Source organism: Dipodomys merriami, unplaced genomic scaffold (assembly GCF_024711535.1).
Source record: "Dipodomys merriami isolate MVZ:Mamm:240054 unplaced genomic scaffold, mDipMer1.0.p SCAF_5, whole genome shotgun sequence".
NCBI lineage: Eukaryota > Metazoa > Chordata > Mammalia > Rodentia > Heteromyidae > Dipodomys > Dipodomys merriami.
In genome coordinates, this window is record NW_027206068.1 from 69,077,960 (window position 1) to 69,097,706 (window position 19,747).

The 19,747-nt window shown below is 38.5% G+C and overlaps 1 protein-coding gene across 2 annotated transcripts in view; it reads right to left on the bottom strand.

The window, feature by feature from the left end:
• Braf (B-Raf proto-oncogene, serine/threonine kinase) overlaps positions 1 to 19,747 on the bottom strand; it is a 134,468-nt gene that overhangs the window by 49,802 nt on the left and 64,919 nt on the right. For both annotated transcript variants that reach the window (XM_069996914.1, XM_069996913.1), the window contains exons 6-8: positions 14,938 to 15,086; positions 13,894 to 14,013; positions 4,718 to 4,877 (exon numbers count right to left, since the gene is read on the bottom strand). In XM_069996914.1, the coding sequence (XP_069853015.1) occupies positions 4,718 to 4,877; positions 13,894 to 14,013; positions 14,938 to 15,086 (429 nt within the window). The remainder of the gene's footprint in view (positions 1 to 4,717; positions 4,878 to 13,893; positions 14,014 to 14,937; positions 15,087 to 19,747) is intronic.

A 19,747-nucleotide genomic window follows, 5' to 3' on the forward strand; every position in this document is an offset into this window, starting at 1 on the left:
TGCAATATCAATATTCATGAGGACTGCACTTTCTACTCTCTTCTCTGTACACCTAGTCCTTTTGTTTTATTTACTTACTTTATACTTTTGAGATAAGGTACTGAAAACTTTGCCCAGGCTGGCCTTCATCTCTGGATCCTCCTAGCTCTGTATCCCAAATAGTTGGGGTTAGTTTTTTATTATTATTATTTTTTAATTTTTTGCTGGTTGTGGGGCTTGAACTCAGGGCCTGGGTGCTGTACCTGAGCTTTTTTTGTTCAAAGCTATGCTCTACCACTTTGAGCTACAGCTCCACTTCTGAGTTTTGAGTGGTTAATTGGCGAATAAAGAGTTTCAAGGAAACTCTTTTCTGCCCAGGCTGACCTCAATTTATTTTATACTCTCTTAAGTAATATTTACATCCATGTCTTAAACTGACACAAATATACTAATTTGCTTCTAAAATCTGTATCTCTATTTGAGGTCACTATATTCAATTGCAAATAGATTTCTAAACCTTAAAGTTCCACAGGTATCTTATGTCAATATGTCTAAAATAAAAATTATTGCTTTTATTTTTTTATTTTTTACATCTTAAGGTTTAAATAAGAGTAGATTAGCTGGGTACTGGTGGCTCATGCCTATAACCCTAGCTATTCAGGAGGCTGAGATCTGAGGATCATGGTTCAAAGCCAGCCTGAGCAAGAAAGTCCATGAAATTCTTATCTCCAAGTAACTACCCGCAAAAAAGCCAGAAGTGGAGTTGTGGCTCAAGTGATATAACACTAGCCTTGAGCACAAAAGTTCAGGGATAGCTCCTTCAAGCCCAGAAACTTTTGTTTCTATAAACCATGTTCTCATCTATGAGCCAGAAACATGAACATAATCACTGGTGTCTCTTTCACCTTTTTCCTGTACTTACTATAAATACCATGGGCCTAACATAGGAAGGCCATATCAGCCACTTCTCAGCAGTGAGATCTTGAGTAAATCTTAATTTGATCTTAGTAAATTCTTTTTTTAACTGCTTTTCTGTTTGTTTGTTTTTTCTTCTTTGGTACTGGGGATTGATTCCAGGATGTTGTACTTGCTAGGCAAGCACTTTGCCACTGAGCTACATCCCAGCCTGTATTTTTAACCTCTTTAAATATATAATCTGCTTAAGAGAAAAATGAAAATAAAAATACTTAGCCTAACAATCTTTATGAGGTTGAACAAGCAAATGTATATAAAGCACTTAGTATAGGTAGTACCTGCACATAGTAAGTACTCATATATAATTGCCATTTTCAATATTCCTAAGAATCTTACCATTAATTCATTAATTTTTATTTTTCCTTCTCTCAACACACTCATTCCTTCTCTTGCTATCAATGCTATGATTTCAGAAATTTATCATCTCTTCACTAGAATACTGCAAAAGCCTCATTAAAACAGTGTAGCTTTTAGATGTGTTACTTATTGGATCTACTTCATCAACAATTTTTTTCTAAAATATGAAGCTAATCTCTCATGTTCAAAAAGTATTTCAGGTTGAGTAGAGTGGTACACACTTGTAATCACAGCACAAGAGAGGCTGACTCAGGAGGCTCTGGAGTTCTAGAACTGTTTCTGCTACACAGTGAGAACTTATTTCATAAAACCAAGAAAAAAAAGTGTTTCAGACTCCCTACCACTTAGAGTAATAGAGAAATTTCATGTGGAATGGACCTAGTTTCATCTTCTACCATTTATCAGTTTTCTCCTAAACCACAAGTGACAATAACAATTATGAATCACATCTATATAAACTATTTCCATGGCTTTGTACATACTATTTCTTTAACAAATGCCTTTGCTCCCTACCAAGCGTGCTTAATAAACTCTTAGCCATCCACCTTTTGCAATCTGGCTTGAAAGTTACCCATCTCTGCTAATTATTCCTGAATACGAGTTTATTACCTTCTGGAAATTATTTTACTGTCACTTTAGACATACATATAACACAGACAGTCAGATAGACAGACAGACAGACAGACGTATTTATATATTTGTGCTGGTACCAGAACTTGAAGTCAGGGCCTCTAGATCTCACTAGGCTTTCTTGCTGGTGCTATACCACTAGAGCCATGCCCTAAGTCAGCATTTTGCTGGTTAATTGGAGATGGGCTTCTCTTCAAGCTGGCTTTGGATTTTGGTCCTCCAGGTCTCAGCCTGAGTAGGTAGGATTTTAAGTGTGAGCCCTCTACCCCCAACTTTATCCTTCTGATTCATCTTCCACGGTAACTTCCTATAGGGCAATGACTGTGTTGCCAATTGATCTTTAATTCCTAGTTGTTGAGCCCTAGGTTAATAAAATTAGTTTTAGTGGAATAAATGACTGATCATGAATGAAAAGGTTATGTGGCTGAAAGTCTTGGAACAGGGAACAGATAATAATAATAAAAAAAAGGTGCTATAAAAACTACCCTAACTGGGCACAGGTGGCTCAAGCCTACAGGCTTGATTACAGGCTTGTAATCCTAGCTACTCAGGAGGCTGAGATCTGAGGATCACAGTTCAAAGCCAGTCCAGGCAAGAAAGTCCATGAGACTCTTATCTCCAATAATCCACTCAGAAATCCAGAAGTGGCAATGTGGCTCAAATGGTAGAGTGCTAGCCTTCAGCTGAAGAGCTGAGGGACAGTGCCCAGGCCCAGAGTTCAAGCCCCATGACCAACAAAAAACAAACAAACAAATAAACAAAAACTACCCTAATAAGCCCTGTGTCAGTGGCGCACACCTGGCTATTCAGGAGGCTGAGATCTGTGGATCATAGTTTGAAGCCAGCCTAGGCAATCCATGAGATTCTCATTTCCAATTAACTACCAAAAAAGCCAGAAGTAGAGCTGTGGCTCAAGTGGTACAGTACTAGCCTTGAGTTAAAGTTCAGGGATAGTGCCCAGACCCTGAGTTCAAGCCCTAGGATTAGTACCAAAAAATTAAAAAAAAAAAAATTAACTAAGTTATTCTAGTGATAGTATAAAGAATGAAAATGGATAAAGAGAAATCAATGGTGGAAAAATCCACCAGTAAATGATTCAATTAAAGAAATATAGGGGGCTAGGAAGGTAGCTTACTGGTGGAGTGCTTCTAGCATGCATGAAGCCCTGGGTTCCATTCCTCAGTACCATATAAACGGAAAAAGCTGGAAGTGACGCTCAAGTGGTAGAGTACTAGCCTGAACAAAAAGAAGCTCAGGGACAGCACCCAGACCCTGAGTTGAAGCCCAAGGCCTGGCAGGATCAAATAGTGGTGGTGAACCAGGAAGGACTGGAGGCATTGATCAAGTGATAAGCATGCCTGCCTAGTGAGTGTTAGTTCCTAAGTTCAAACCTCAGTAGCACCAAAAAAGGTGATATCTTACAGTTGTTTAAGGATGAAAAGATACCATATAGAGTGATACTTCAAATGTCCAAACCCAGAAAACCAGGAAAACAGTGTCAAATCAGAAAAAAAAAGGAAAATAGAGCTGGGTGCTGGTAGCTCATGCCTGTAATCTTAGCTATTCAGGAGGCTGACATCTTAGGATCACTGTTCAAAAGCCAGTTTGGAGAGGAAAGTCCATGAGATTCTTATCTTCCAATTAACCACCAGAAAAGTGGAAGTGTAGCTGTGGCTCAAAGTGGTAGAGTGCTAGCCTTGAGCAAAAAAATAGCTCAGGGACAGTGTGCCCAGGCCCTGAGTTTAAGCCCATGACTGGAAAAAAAAAAAGCAAAATAGTGTAATATTAATTTTTGAAAGATAAAGGCTATAATTTTGAATGTATCTAGAACAGATCTAACCTAGAACACTTTGGTTTATTTCACTATCTTGTAACTTCCTATTTCCCTTTCTTTTTCACCTCTGAATTCAGGTCTATCTACATAGAAGAGGAAAACTGGTACTAGGAAAAAAGCCACTTTAATGAACCTCTAAAAATAAAGACAAAGTTTCACAGCGTAAAGTGAGAGGATGTAGCCGGGCAATGGTGGCTCACGCCTGTAATCCTAGCTCCTCAGTAGGCTGAGATCTGAGGATCACGGTTCAAGCCAGCATGGGCAAGAAAGTCCATGAGACTCTTATCTCCAATAAACCATGAGAAAACCAAAAGTGGGACTTGGCTCAAGTGGTAGAGTGCTAGTCTTGAGCTGAAGGGCGCAGGGACAGTGCCCAAGCCCAGAGTTCAAACCCCATGACCAACCAAAAAAAAAAGGTGAGAAGATGTGATTTTACAGTTTATTTTGAAAAATAAAATTAATATGTATGATAGTTTTTCCTTTACACTAAATAAATTACATGGTAATTATGAAACAAAAAGAATCAGGATTTTATTGGTTATAATACAAAACATGACAAACAAATTCTGATTTCATATTTATCACAATCACAATCAATTTTATAAAAATTTTAGAGGACTGCATGAATACTTGTAAGGGCCTCTAAAATCCTTTGTTATTTAAACCAGTTTCACTTGAAGTTAAGACTTTTACAGAGATGACATCATGAAGAAAAAAAATTGAACAGCTGTGGTTCGGGCACTGGGGAAGTATTTGGGATTCACATAAACCTAGCACTTAAAACAATGGATAAAATGAAAGATGGCACTTATTTCTGAAATATATATATGTATGAATATTTTTATATAAACATATCATATATATGTGTATGTATATAAAACAAGTGTAGCAGAAAAAGGAAATACACTTGAAATCTTTAGTTCTAGCATGCTGGATACTTACATCAATATTGACAGGTTCTATTGTGTTTATATGCACATTAGGAGCTGATGAGGACCGGTCCCGTTGCCCAAACTGATTTCTATGATCTTCATCTGCTGGTCGGAAGGGCTGTGGAATTGGAATGGATTTTGAAGGAGATGGACTGGTGAGAATTTGGGGCCTGAAAAAATCAAGTCATCGGAAGGTAAGATTCAGAGCAATTATGTAGATATTTTTTTAAATGGGAGATATCAAGATTTTAACAGGAAAATCTTTCAAATCAAGTATGAAAATTTCAGCTGCAATGGTTTTTTAGTTTAAAAATTAACATACCAGGGTGTAATGGAGTGGCTTATATCATAGAGAGCCTGCTTAGCAAATCCAAGGCCCTCACTTCAAACCCTAGTACTACTTCCCTTCCCCCAAAACACTATATATAAACTGAAAAAAATCCATTATTTTAATTCACTATTTTTTCTAACTTTGTCATTGCTTGATATCTGAAGGTAGTAAAATGGAAATTTTATGGAAAGAAATGGTAAATATTTTTGAGGTTATATCTATGTATTTCAGGACCAGAAAAAGAGATGAGTGAGGCAATACTGAAACATCATTTCCAAATTCAGAAAATGATTTTCATAGTACTCAATTATCTTTCACATTTTAAAACTTCTATTATGCTCAAATAGTGACATCAATAACATGAGAATAACACACCAAGCATTAAACTGGTGTGTGTGTGTGTGTGTGTGTGTGTGTGTGTGTGTGTGTGTGTGTGTGTGTGTGTGTGTGTGTGTGTGTGTGTGTGTGTGTGTGTGTGTGTGTGTGTGTGTGTGTGTGTGTGTGTGTGTGTGTGTGTGTGTGTGTGTAACAATACTGGGGCTTGAACTCAGGGCTTACACTGTCTTGAGTTTTTTTACTCAAGCCTAGTGCTCTACTAACTTAGTCACAGTTCCATTTCTGGCTTTTTGATGGTTAACTGGAAGGAAGAGTTTCTCTGCCTTTCCTGCCCAGGGTTGCTCAGCCTGTTAAGTAGCTAGGATCGTAAGCACAAGCCACTACTGTGCAGCTAAACCAGGTTTTTTTTTTTTTTTTTTATTGTTGTTAGATTTTTTGGTAGTTTTAGTTGGTAGGTTTTTGTTGTTGTTTTTGAACTTGGGGCTTGGGTGCTGTCCCTGTGTACTTCAGCTCAAGGCAAGTGCTCTACCGCTTGAGACATAGCGCCACTTCCAGTTTTTGAGTGGTTTATTGGAGTTAAGAGTCTCATGGACTTTCCAGCCTGGGCTGGATCCTCAGATCTCAGCCTCCTGAGTAGCTAAGATTATAAGCAGACACTGGCACCCAGCTAAACCAGGTATTTTTAAAAATAGTTTTTAAAATTAGGTGATCATATTAGGTGACGTATTTTGGTGTTACAGATAACACTCTACAATCTCTGGCCCTAGGCCCTAAAAGAAACGACATAGTGAACTCTGAAGTTTTTTAAAACAGTTGTAAACACTTGTACAGACTGAGGCTGTACATCTAAGAAAAATCTTTGGGGAACAGGGAGTGAGTATCACTTGCTAGAAGAGAAAGGGCTTTAACTGAACTACAACAACACACACCCAGGACCCAGTAGTAACAAGCTCTAGTCTCATACTGGTTATCATTTCACCCACATTTTATGTGAACTAATCAGTATTATTTAGTCTTTTAGAACAGAAAGACAATATTGACGGGAGAGGATATGGAAAAATATTAAGATAAAAACAGGAAAATGCATAAAGGTTTGAAGAACAAAGGAAGTTCAACAGTAACAAGAAGGCTTTGTATAAATGTTATCAACAGAATATGAAGCACATTATTCAGGATAAGAAAAGAGATTTTTGACTTATGTGTTCATATTAAGTATGTGTATCCATTTAAAAGTGACATATAAATAATGTGTTCTAAGGCTGGAGGTGTGGCTCAGGTGGAAAAGTACCAGTCAAGAGAAAGCAAGCCTCCTGGTGCCAGTGGCTCACACCTGTAATCTTAGCTACTCAGGAGGCTGAGATCTGAAGATCACGGTTCAAAGCCAGTTGGGGCAGAATGTCCTTGAGATTCTTATCTCCAATCAATCACCAGAAAACCAGAAGTGTCGCTGTGGCTCAAGTGGTAGAGCACTAGCCTTGAGCTGAAGAGCTCAGGACCCAGAGTTCAAGACCCACAACCAAAAAAAAATAGAGAGAAAGCAAGCCAATTAAGAACATGAAGCCCTGAGTTCAAGCCCCAATACTGGCACAAAATGAAGAAGGAAAATAAATAGTTGCTTAAAATTATTATATAAAACAAAAATTGTTATAAAAACCAAACCAAACCTGGTTACCAGTCCAATTAGAATTATAAGTTAAACTAGATACTGCAAAAATTACTATATTTCACCTGTGACTTTTTTATGCTGTCTAGTTATTGAAAAAATTTTAGATCATGGCAGAGTTGTTCTTAATCTTGCTGTAGGCAACCAATTATACACCCATATTGCTAGGGAATTTGGGGAGAGATTAAAAAATGTAAAAATGACATTAAAAAATAAAAAAGGTTTTGGGAGACAGCAACTGAAATGGTGACATTGTCCAAGAAGATATACACTCATTACCTGACTTTTTTAACGGTAGCCACTGTGTATAACAATAAATTTTTTATTTATTTTATTTTATTTATTTATTTATTTATTTTTTGGGTCCGGTTGTGGGGCCTGAACTCTGGGCCTGGGCACTGTCCCTCAGCTCTTCAGCTCAAGGCTAGAGCTCTACCACTTGAGCCACAGCACCACTTCCGGCTTTTTTCTTTTTGCTTATGTGGTGCTGAGGAATCGAACCCAGGGCCTCAGGCATGCAAGGCAAGCGCTCTACCACTGAGCCATCTTCCCAGCCCAACAATAAATTTTTTAAAATTAAACAAAAAAGGTTTTGGAAAGTATATTGCTACACTAGTCTCAGACTAATTTAAAATCTCAATCACATTAACGTCATAGGACTTAAAATGTGAATGTATGAATTAACTGAGTCTAATGTAGTCTTAATTGTCCCGGTGTATGCAGAGGTGGCAGTCATTCTTGGAATTTCCTGAGGGATTGAAATATGTACAAGCTAAGAAATCTGAACTATGAATGTAAAAAATAGTGACCTAACAGCAAAATAAAACAAACAAAACAAAAAACTTGCATCTAATCTGTTAAGTTTCATTTTCATATCTTAAGAAGGGGATATATATATTAGAAATGAAGTATCTCCCTATTATACAAAAGCAAATTAATCTTTCTGAAAGGAGAAATTGTACCTTGTTATACAGTCAACTTGCTTAGCAAATATCTACTACAATTGTGGAAAATACCTCCAGTTATCATGCCCTGATGTTCTGAATTTGAACCATGTCTAAATCTCATGTTCAACAAATACTATTTTTTTTTGGGGGGGTGGGGGGGTCCGGTTGTGGGGCCTGAACTCTGGGCCTGGGTGCTGTCCCTCAGCTCTTCAGATCAATGCTAGCACTCTACCACTTGAGCCACAGCGCCAGTTCTGGCTTTTTTCTTTTTGCTTATGTGGTGCTGAAGAATTAAACCCAGGGTCTCAGGCATGCAAGGCAAGTGCTCTACCACTGAGCCACCTTCCCAGCCCCAACAAATACTATTTTTTGATAATTCAGTTTCCCTCAAACATCTTCTAAACGAGAACAAGTGCTGGCCTATCCAACAAAAGAAATCTGGGTTATATAACTGGTACATTTACCACTAAAATGAGTTATTTGGTGTTTTCTTTAGTCTGTTCTGAATTTGTTTGAGTCATTATATTCCTAACACTCATGATAAAATTGATGTTCTATACTGAAAATCCATTTCCCTCTAATCCTGGGGCTTGAACTCAAGGCCTAGCTGCTGTCCGTGAGCTTCTTTTTACTCAAGGCTAGTACTCTACCCACTTGAGCCATGGCACCACTTCCTGCTTTTTCTGAGTAGTTTATTGGAGATAAGAGTCTCCTGAGCCAGGTGACCCTGGCTCATGCCTGTAATCCTAGCTACTCAGGAGGCTGAGATCTGAAGACTGCAGTTCAAAGCCAGCCCGGGCAAGAAAGTCCATGAGACTCTCATCTCCAATAAACCACTAGAAAACTAAAAGTGGCGCTGTGGCCCAAGTGGTAGAGCTCTAGCCTTGAGCTGAAGAGCTGAGGGACAGTGCCCAGGCCCAGAGTTCAAGCCCACAACCCACCAAAAAAATAAAAAATAAAAATAAGGTCTCATGGACTTTCTTGCGTGGGCTGGCTTTGAACCACAATCCTTAGAGCACAGCCTCTGCAGTAACTAGGATTACAAGTATAAGCAACTGGTGCCAAGTTTATACTGGGAAATCTTTCTGGACAAAGATAATTTATATCCTAAGAAGTATCTTGGCAGTCATCCAACTGGCTTTCTCACAATGATATCTTTTTATTGAGTTTTCAGCAAAACTTTTTAATGCAGTATCACATTAAAAATAGAAAGGAAAAAAACATTAAAAAAATAAGAATTTCAAGCCAGGTGTAGGTGGCTCATGCTAGTAATCCTACTCAGGAGCTTAAGATTTGAGGGGGCAAGAAAGTCCATGAGACTCTTATCTCCAGTTAACCACAAAAAGTAGGAAGTGGAGATGTAGCTCAAGTAGTAGTACATTAGCCTTGAGCAAAAATTTTGCTCACAGACAGCACCGAGGCCCTGATTCAAGCCCCAGCACAGTCACCAAAGGGAAAAAAATATTTTCAACTCTAACATTCTTTAGTAAATGACTATTATGCTCTCATTTTTAAGTTAGAACACTTAAAATAAGTTTGGAGGCAAACTGAGTACTTCTGTTCAGTGCTGTATCTTTTCCTTGCAGTAAATGTAATTGACCCTCAGGACCCTTATGACAAGCAATGATTCTACCACTAAGCTTCATACACAGGCAAAATTTCAATTCTGACTATTCCTAAATTTATATATTCTTCAGCATTCTTAAAAAGTAGAAAAGGAGGTAGCTTTTACTTCTTATTTAAAACTACAGGATATTTCCACTTCTTTAAAATTTCTTGGTTATGGCTATTATAGATTTTGACAGGATTAATAACAAAATGCAAAAGGAATATCTAACTTTTATCTTTACAAAGGTAAGCATATATACGGTGACATAATAGTATTAAGATTTATAGTGAGTTCTGAACACATATCTTACCATTTACTCAAGATGATCATCTATTTCAGTTTAAATACTTATAGCATATGCAAATGGTTTCTTTTTTTTTTTTTGTCCCAGTTGTGGGGCCTGAACTCTGGGCCTGGGCACTGTCCCTCAGCTCTTCAGCTCAAGGCTAGTGCTCTACCACTTGAGCCACAGCACCACTTCCGGTTTTTTCTGCTTATGTGGTGAAGAATCGAACCCAGGGCCTCATGTATGCAAGGTAAGCACTCTACCACTGAGCCACCTTCCCAGCCCTGGTTTCTTAATTTTAAGAGAGGAGGCCTTCACTGGAGAACAAATATTATAAATTATACCATTATAAACCTTCAGAGAGGCCAAGCTAATTTTATTATGGACAGCACAGAACTATAACTGTTCACAGAACTGGGAGGTATCATTAGAAAGAAATCATGGTCTTGCTGGGCACTGGTGGCTCACGCCTACAATCTTAGCTACTGAGGCTAAAATCTGAGGATCGAGGTTCAAACTAGCCTGGGGAAGCAAAGACCGTGAGACTTCTATCTCCAATAAACCACTAGAAAACCGAAATGGCACTATAGCTCAAGTGGTAGAGCGCTTGTCTTGAGCTGAAGAGCTGAGGGATAGGACCCAGGCCCAGAGTTCAAGCCCCATGACCAACAACAACAACAACAACAACAACAAAAAACAACGGAAAAAAAAGGAAAAAAAAAAAAGAAATCATGGTCTACAAAATCAATTGGGAGAAATACCATGTTCAACAGACTAATTAGACCAAACAAGTTAGGCCTGGGGTGGCACATTCCCATCATTTGAGCTATTTAGTAGACAGAGAATGTCCAAGGCCAATCTGAGCAAAGGTCAAGAGACTCTATCTTTAAACAAACTGGAAGGTGCTGGTGGCTTATGCCTGTAATCCTATTCAAGAGGCTGAGGTCTGAGGGTCCAGGTTCAAAGTAGCCCTGGGCAGTCCATGAGACTCTTATCGCTCCAATTAGCTACCAACAAACTAGAAGCAGAGCTGTGCCTCAGTGGTAGAGTGCTAGCTTTGAACAAAAAATAACAGGGACAGCTAGGTGCTGGTGGCTCATGCCTGTAATCCTAGCTACTCAAGAAGCTGAGATCTGAGCATCATGGTTCAAAGCTAGCCTGGGCAGGAAAGCTCATGAGACTCTTATTTCCAATAAACCACCAGAAAACTGGAAGTGGCACTGTGCCTTAAGTGCTCGCTTTGAGCTGAAGAGCTCAAGGACAGAGTCCAGACTCAGAGTTCAAGCCCCATGACCAAAAGACCAAAAAAGAAAAAAAATCAGGGACAGTACCCAGGCTCTGAATTCAAGCCCCTGGACCAACATAAAACAAACAAACCTAAAGGCCAAAGGACCGAGAACAGTTCTGAAGTCCTAGAGATTCAATCCCTAGTATTGCAAAAAACAAAAAACAAACAAACAAAAAAACCAAATGGAAACATTTTGACGTGGTCATCTAAAAACTACACAGGTAATTTTTTATATAAATAATGATAGCATTAACAGGAAGAAATTATTCCATCACAGGAGATAAGAATTACAATCTAACAAAAGAATGGGGTGGTTGCATTTTCTACAGGTTCAAAGAGACAGCTACATTTACTTTTCAATATGAAGTTTCTTTACTAAGTTTCTGACCTCTTAGACCTCCAGAAAAGTTGACTTTATAAAAATAAGACTATTTCTATTTCAAGAAATAACATTATGTTGTGAAGAATAAAGGGAAAGTAGGGTAAAAACCAATAATAAGGCTGGGTATGTGGCTTAGTGGTAGAGTGCTTGCCTAGCATGCATGAAGCCCTGGGTTTGATTCCTCAGTAACCACATAAACAGAAAAAACCAGATGTGGCACTGTGGCTCAAGTGGTAGAGCAGTAGCCTTGAGCAAAAGAAGCTCAGGGACAGTGCCCAAGCCCTGAGTTCAAGCCCCAGGACTGGCCAAAAATAAAAAATAAAAAATAAACATAAAAAACAAAAAAGCAAAAAAAAAAAAAAAACACCCCAAAATCCCAAACAACCAATAATAAGTATTTCTGAATTTCTCTGGAATATTCTAGAGCAGGGAATATGCTACAAGGAAATTTTTTTTTTTTTTTCCGGTCGGTCACGGGGCTTGAATTCTGGCCTGGGTGCTGTCCTTGAGCTCTTCAGCTCAAGGCAAGTGCTCTACCACTGTAGCCACAGCGTCACTTCCCGTTTTCTGGTGGTTAATTGGAAATAAGTCTCACAGACTTTCCTGCCCAGGCTGGCTTTGAACCATGATCCTAAGATCTCAGTCTCCTGAGCAGCTAGGATTACAGGTATGAGCCACCAGTGCCCGGCTAGGGGAACTTTTTAAAGAAACAAATTAAAAAAAAACAAAAAAACAAAAAAACATATATCAGACATTGCATACTCCTATCTCTAATTCAACAGGGAAAGAACAAGCAGATCTGAAATGCTCCACAGCAAATTAATACCCATTTAACTTATCATCATTCTGTATTTTTTCTATTATAAATCTTATTTATTTATTCATTCATTCACCCATCTATTCATTCATTTATGTATCTAATGCTGGTCCTGGGGCTTGAATTCAGAGCCTGGGTGCTATCCCAGAGCTTTTTTGCTCACAAGGTTAGTACTCTACCAGTTGAGCCACCCCTCTACTTTAGGTTTGGTAGTTAAATGGAGATAACTTTCCTGCCCAGGCTGGCTTTGGACCTAGATTCTTCTGAATAACTAAGATTACAGACATGAGTCACTGTCACCTGGCTGAATCATAAATATGACTTTTTACATTTCTTAAGACATTCTTTATTTTCTGAACTAATAGTTTTTGTTCTTTTATGCTTTATGTTTTGCTACCACTCCAGTTCAAATCTTCCTCCTCATACATATTTCCTCTATTAATTTACCTGATTTCACTGTTGATTCCCCTCCCCGGCTTCTTTTCCTCTTTTAAGTGATGCTGAGTTTGAACTCCAGAGCATCAAGGTTGCTAGGCTGATGCTCTTGAGCCATATTTCCAGCTCTATAGTCTTTTTCCCCCCTATTATTTTGGAAATAAAGAGTCTAATCAACTTCTCTGCCTCAGCTGGCCAGATTTCCACTTCCTGAGTAGTTATGACCAAACCAATTTGAACATGTTAATAATCTGCTTCAAGACTTATCATTTCCATCTCCTTCTGTAAAGTGAGTAACAGTCTAAATTCTATAACTCTCCATAATGCAGTATCACACATGGTACTTCTCAGTTTACATAAACTTACTTCAGTAGCTCTAAAACCGCCACGTCCGTCCCTTTTTCCCATGCTGTTTCTCTATCTCCCAACATCTTGTTTTAATCCCTAGAGTCACTCAAATTCTACTAATCCTTTAACTTCTTCAAATTCTATCTTCATTAAGTTTTATTGAGCATTTTTCTCACACAAATCTTCCTTACCATGTAAACACTGATGTCCTTATCACAATTTAATATATTCTATCAGAAATTGTCCATAACAATTACATACAGCTTTTTAATTATTTGCCCTCGATTCACAGGTTACTCTCTCTCCTCTCCTGCTCCCTCTCATTCTTTCTCTATCTCTCTCCTGTCTCTTGCCCTGTAGCTTAGGCTGGCCTCAAACCTGTGATACTCCTGAGTGTCCCAAGTGCTGGGATTGCAGGTGTGTAATACCATGCTCAATTAGTGATACCTATTTATACAAGTAAGTAGAAATCAAATACCTCTAGGCATGTTATTATTTAACAAAATGATGACTACAAGGCAGAGACTCAAAATCAACTTAAAGTGGTCCTTATACAGCCTATACTAGCTTTAATCCTACTTCTGGCCAACTGCATATAAATGTGTAAGTGATATGATAAAATAAGTTATGGGGGGGCAACAACCCCTAATTTAATAAGTGTTGAAAAAGTTTACAATTAACTAAAAGGTCCAAAGGAAGGCAGTTCAAGTAACATGTCACTGAGCAGCAGGAGTCAAATCATACCCAATAGAATCTGAGGTGGGTGCAGAAGGGGATGATCCAGATGTAAGGACAGTCTCTGCTAAGGAGGCCTCCTCCTGTGGTATTGGGTGATGTTCAAAGAACTTGGAGACAAACAGCAAACTGTGAGGCAAAAACAAAACAAAACAAAACAAACCTAACTTGTGCAAAACCCAGAAACTTCAGTATACTGAATTTATACAGCTAGTGGAAAAACCTGGGATCAATTACATTTTCAGAAACAATAAAATTCAACTGATGGTATTTTTATCTAAAGACTTATTAAAGATTAGATTGCACATTCAAAGGCAAGGTCAGAATTTAAAATTAATTCTCTTAGGCAAATTTCTACATATTACAGGGGGTAAAACCATGTTTCAAGGTTTAAAAAAACTACAAGAAAAAGTATCTAGTGCTCAGTTAATTTATCATTATACTGTATAAAGTACAGTGGTAAATTCATATTTGCTTAAGTAATCAGGAAAAGATCTTTACAGCAAATAGCAATGACAGAAAGAGACTATTATAGACAGTCTAATTTATTAGAAAAGATGGAATAAAGCAAAAAGAAAATTATAGACAAACTTTGTACAAAGATTTCAAGTCTTAAAGTGAGGAGAGATAAAGGTGAAAAAGACAATAGGAGAGAAGATGGATGAGGGAAAAAGGGAGAAAGAGATTGATGTGTGTATGTGGGGGAGAGAGAGAATATAAACATTATCAAAATAGGAATTACAAAATAGGAATCAGATTCTTTTATCTATGGTTGAGCTTAATGAAATGATACTTCGCCTCTCAAAAAATTATTCAAAAGTGATTTTTAAGAATCTAGGGTCTTTACTAATTAAAAAATAATGTAAAATATAAAATGTATATCTGAATTAGAATTATAGTCTGGGAGAGAACTGCTGTATTACATGTTATACTCTGACCACGCTTTAAAATATTCCCTGTAATAACTATGCTGAACATTGACTTCAAGGCAATCTAGTTTAAACATTATGAAACCTTAAAAGTTAAAAAAAGCTAGAAAAAAAGGTTACTTACTCAAGTTGGTCATAATTAACACACATCAGTGGAACTTCTGTACTACAACGCTGGTGAAATTTATAACCACATGTTTGACAGCGGAAACCTTGGAAAAGCAGCTTTCGACAAAAGTCACAAAAAGCTAAGGTGAAAAAAGTTTTCCGTACCTGCAAAGTAAAAAATAATAGAGAACTTAAAAAACTTACAAACATCTTTTTAGAAATCAATGTATTTATTCTTATCTAAAGGAACTAAGTTTTAATGTTTATCATAAAAACTTGTACTAAAATATAAAAATGAAAAACAAGGGTTTGAGACAATAAATGGGCTATACATATGTATACCTCCCAGTGGGTGTTGGCGATTCATGCCTATAATCCTAGCTACTCAGGAGGCTGAGACCTGAGGATCGAAGTTCAAAGCTAGCCCAGGCAGGAAGGTCCTTGACACTCTTATCTCCAACAAACTACTCAGAAAAAGCTGGAAGTGGTGCTGTGGTTCACGTGATAGAGCCCTAGCCTTGATTAAAAGAAGCTCAGGGACAGTGCCCAGGCCCAGAGTTCAAGACCCAGGACTGGCACCAGAAGAAAAAAAAAAAAAAGCAGCAAAAAAAACCACTTATAAAAATAAAACTGGCAGCCAGGTGCCGGTGGCTCACGCCTGTAATCCTAGCTACTCAGGAGGCTGAGATCTGAGGATCACAGTTCAAAGCTAGCCTGGGCAGGAAAGGCTGTGAGGCTCTTATCTCCAATAAACCACTAGCAAACCAGAAGTGGCGCTGTGGCTCATGTGGTAGAGCACTTGCCTTGAGCTGAAGAGCGCAGGGACAGCGCCCAAGCCCAGAGTTCAAGCCCCACAATCGGCAAAAAAAAAAAAAAAAAAGAATAAAAAAAAATCAAACTGTCATATAACAGTACAAAAACTAGAACACTAATAACTAAAATAGCAAGCAGCATGGGCTGGGAAGGTGGCTCAGTGGTAGAGCACTTGCCTTGCATGCATGAGGCCCTGGATTCGATTCTTCAGCACCATATAAGCAGAAAAAAAAAGCCGGAAGCGGTGCTATGGCTCAAGTGGTAGTGCACTAGCTTTGAGCTGAAGAGCTGAGGGACAGCACCCAGGCCCAGAGTTCAGGCCCCACAACCAGACTCGCGCCCCCCTCCCCCCCAAAAAAAATAGCAAGCAGGAAAATCAACAAAAAGACAATAAGACCATTTATAAACTATCAATTTGAAGAATTAAAATATTCAGGCTCCCTAAACTTATTGTGAACATCATGTTTCTTATACTTTTTGTTTTTTTGGGGGGTGGGGAGGGAGACACAAGTTTTATTTGGGCTGATTTTAAACTGAAAAATGTTCATCTCAAACTTCAAAGTCCTCATAGGTAGACACTACCACATTTAGCTGTGAATTATTTGTTTAACTGCTGGTCCTGGGCACTGTCCCTGAGCTTTTATGCTCAAGGCTAGCATTCTACCACTTGAGAAACAGCTCCTCTTCCCCCTTCTGTGGTACTTAATTGGAGATAATAGTGCCAGACTTTCTTGCTCAGACTGGCTCTGAACCACGATTCTCAGATCTCCTGAGTAGCTAGGATTACAAGTGTGAGCCACCAAGCACCCAGCTAAAAAACATATAAAAGTTCCATGAAGCAGGACATGGTGGCACATGGACGTAACCCTATCACCTGGGAAGCTGAGGCAGGATGATCACAGCCCTGAGCTAGCCTGATCTATATAGTGTGACCTGGTTCCCCCCCCCCCCAAAATGGGGGGGGCAGGGGGAATCACATCAACAGACATTATGGACACATCTATTAAAAGAATTGTGCTAAAGAGAAATTGTTTAAAATATACTTGCTCTGGCCGGCTGCTGGTGGCTCACACCTGTAATCCTAGCTACTCAAGAGGCTGAGATTTGAGGATTGTGTTTAAAAGCCAGCCGGGGCACACTCTTATCTCCAATTAACCACCAGAAAACTGGAAGTAGCACTGTGGCTCAAGTGGTAGAGTGCTCACCTTGAACTGAAGAGCTCAGGGACAATGCCCAGGCCCCAAGTTCAAGCCCCATGACCGAAAGACAAAAAAATATACTTGTTCTGGGTATATATTTAGCAGAAAACATAAGCTATATAAACAATACCACATTCTTAGCAATATCTATTTTAGTCTTGATGATACGATGACTTCTACTTCATTCTTTGTTATATATTCTTAATCACTTCAATTTTCCAAATTTTAATATACAATAGTAATATATATTTTTTTGGGGGGGGTCCGGTCGTGGGGCCTGAACTCTGGACCTGGGTACTGTCCCTCAGCTCTTCAACTCAAGGCTAGCGCTCTACCACTTGAGCCACAGCGTCACTTCCAGCTTTTTTTCATTTTTGCTTATGTGGTGCTGAGGAATCGAACCCAGGGCCTCATGCATGCAAGGCAAGCATTCTACCACTGAGCCACCTTCCCAGCCCCAAAATGTTACTTATTTTAAATTCTTTTTTTTTTTGGTCGGTCGTGGGGCCTGAACTCTGGGCCTGGGTGCTGTCCCTCAGCTCTTCAGCTCAAGGCTAGTGCTCTACCACTTGAGCCACAGCGCCACTTCCTAGTAATATATTTTATAACCTATTATATACCTATATTCACATAACAGTAATTACTCTGACTAAATATAATGTACTTCATGATACATTAGATTTATTTCAAAATCAAAACTATTTTCAGTAAAAAATTATTTACAGTAATAGTTATTGAAGTTAAGCATGATAGGTATAGTATACTTGTCCTTCTAGCACTTAGAAGACTGAGGCAGGAGAATCACAAGTTTTTGTTTTTTTCCAGTCTTGGGGCTTGAACTCGGCACCACCTTGAGCTTCTTCTGCTCAAGGCTAGCACTTGACCATGTGAGCCACAGCACCACTTCTGGCTTTTTCTGTTTATGTGGTACTGAGGAATTGAACCCAGGGCTTCATGAATGCTAGGTGAGCACTCTATTGCTAAGCCACATTCCCAGCCCCAATCATAAATCTGAGGCCAAAAAAAAACACCAAGTTTCATCAAGAAAGTTCTATCCTGACAATCCATTCTGACTTTGTGAGAACATTTACATAGTTGTTTTTACAAGTGGCACTTATTTCATACTCTTTTTTACTTTTTGTATATATTGCTAAGGCATGTGCAAAGTCAAGCACCTATTTTTTTAGCTTTGTTCCTTTTCTACTTGTCTTTGTTTATATAAGAAATGAAAAATGTATTCTGATTTTTCTTTTAGTTTGTTTTGTAGTACTAGGATTTCAACTCTGAAGACTCTTAACTCTTGTGCCATACATCCAGCCTAGTTTAATTTCAGACACAGTTTACTTTTCAGATAGAACTTTTGCCTGGGGTGAGACTTAAGACTGCCATCCTCCTGATCCTCCTACCTATGCTGGCATTATAGGCTTGTACCACTATGCTTAGCCGAAAATAACTTTTTTTAGTATTCTTCATATGGTCATTATTTACCAAACTAAGCATCTTTTATGGTGCTAGCAGAATTTCAGGAAATTGAGCATAGAAAAGCATAAAATGTTTTCAGTTTATCAGTAGCTTTTACTTATCTGATCCTTTGTGCTAATCACGCATAGTCTCAATCATCGGGTAATCTCTCCAGTCCCATGAAGCCCTCCACTTTTTTCATCAATTCAATTGCCTTTCTTCCTGTCATTGACCTACATTTTTAAACTGTATTAAGTGGGGGCTGGGAAGGCAGCTCAGTGGTAGAGGGCTTGCCTTGCATGCATGAGGCCCTGGGTTTGATTCCTTAGCACTACATAAAAGCAGAAAAGGCTGGAAGTGGTGCTATGGCTCAAGTGGTAGAGTGCTAGCCTTGAGATGAAGAGCTGAGGGACACCGCCCAGGCCCGACAAAAAAAACCAAAAAAACAAAAAAATTGTATTAAGTGGTTGGTTGTGTGTTTATACACACATACACACATATTACGAGAAAAAGGGAAAAAGAAAAGGAAAAGGGAAGTAAGTATGAAAAAGAGAAAAAACATTTGGGGACAAAGATATGTGGATAAGCATTTGAGTATTAATTTTAAGCAAAGTGTTTATACCTATAAGAATATGTTTATCAATAAAATAGAGAACAGGAAAAGCTATATTTCTTCTGGGTCACAACTGATGCTCTATTGGGAATTTGAGCATATCTAATCAGTCATGGTAAACTGGTGGGAGCTGTATGCTGGGGACATTTAGCTTATACTTGCTTCTATTAAATGTAAAACACACATAAGGAAGACTCACACAGAGTTCAATATCTAGCTACTCTACATTCTACTTCCATCACCCTATTTTTTTTTTCTTTCTTCTTTTTCCTTTCTGTTGTTCGTGGGGCTTGAGCTCAGGGCCTGGCTTGAACTCTTTTTGCTCAAAGCTATACTCTACAACTTTGAGCCACAGCTCCACAACTGGTTTTCTGGTGAGTCTCATGGACTTTCTTGCTCAGGCTGGCTTGAACTGCAATCCTCAGATTTCAGCCTCCTGAGTGGCTAAGACTGCAGGTGGAAGCCACCAGTGTTCAGCTCTATCACCTTATTCTTCAGAAACATTTATATAAATCTGTTGAGATTCAAGCAGACTATGTTTAATTTGCACGTTAAGATTTATTTTTAAATACAAAAATATGATGTCTTTAACTTTTATTTCCTGAGTGGGGAGCAGGAAATATTTCTATTTTTCCTACTTTACATGACTATATTAAAATAAATCCTTGTTAAAACTTCAAAAAAGAAAAAGAATAAAAGGGGGGACCCTCACAAAAACATAAACATCTCTTAATGGAGGG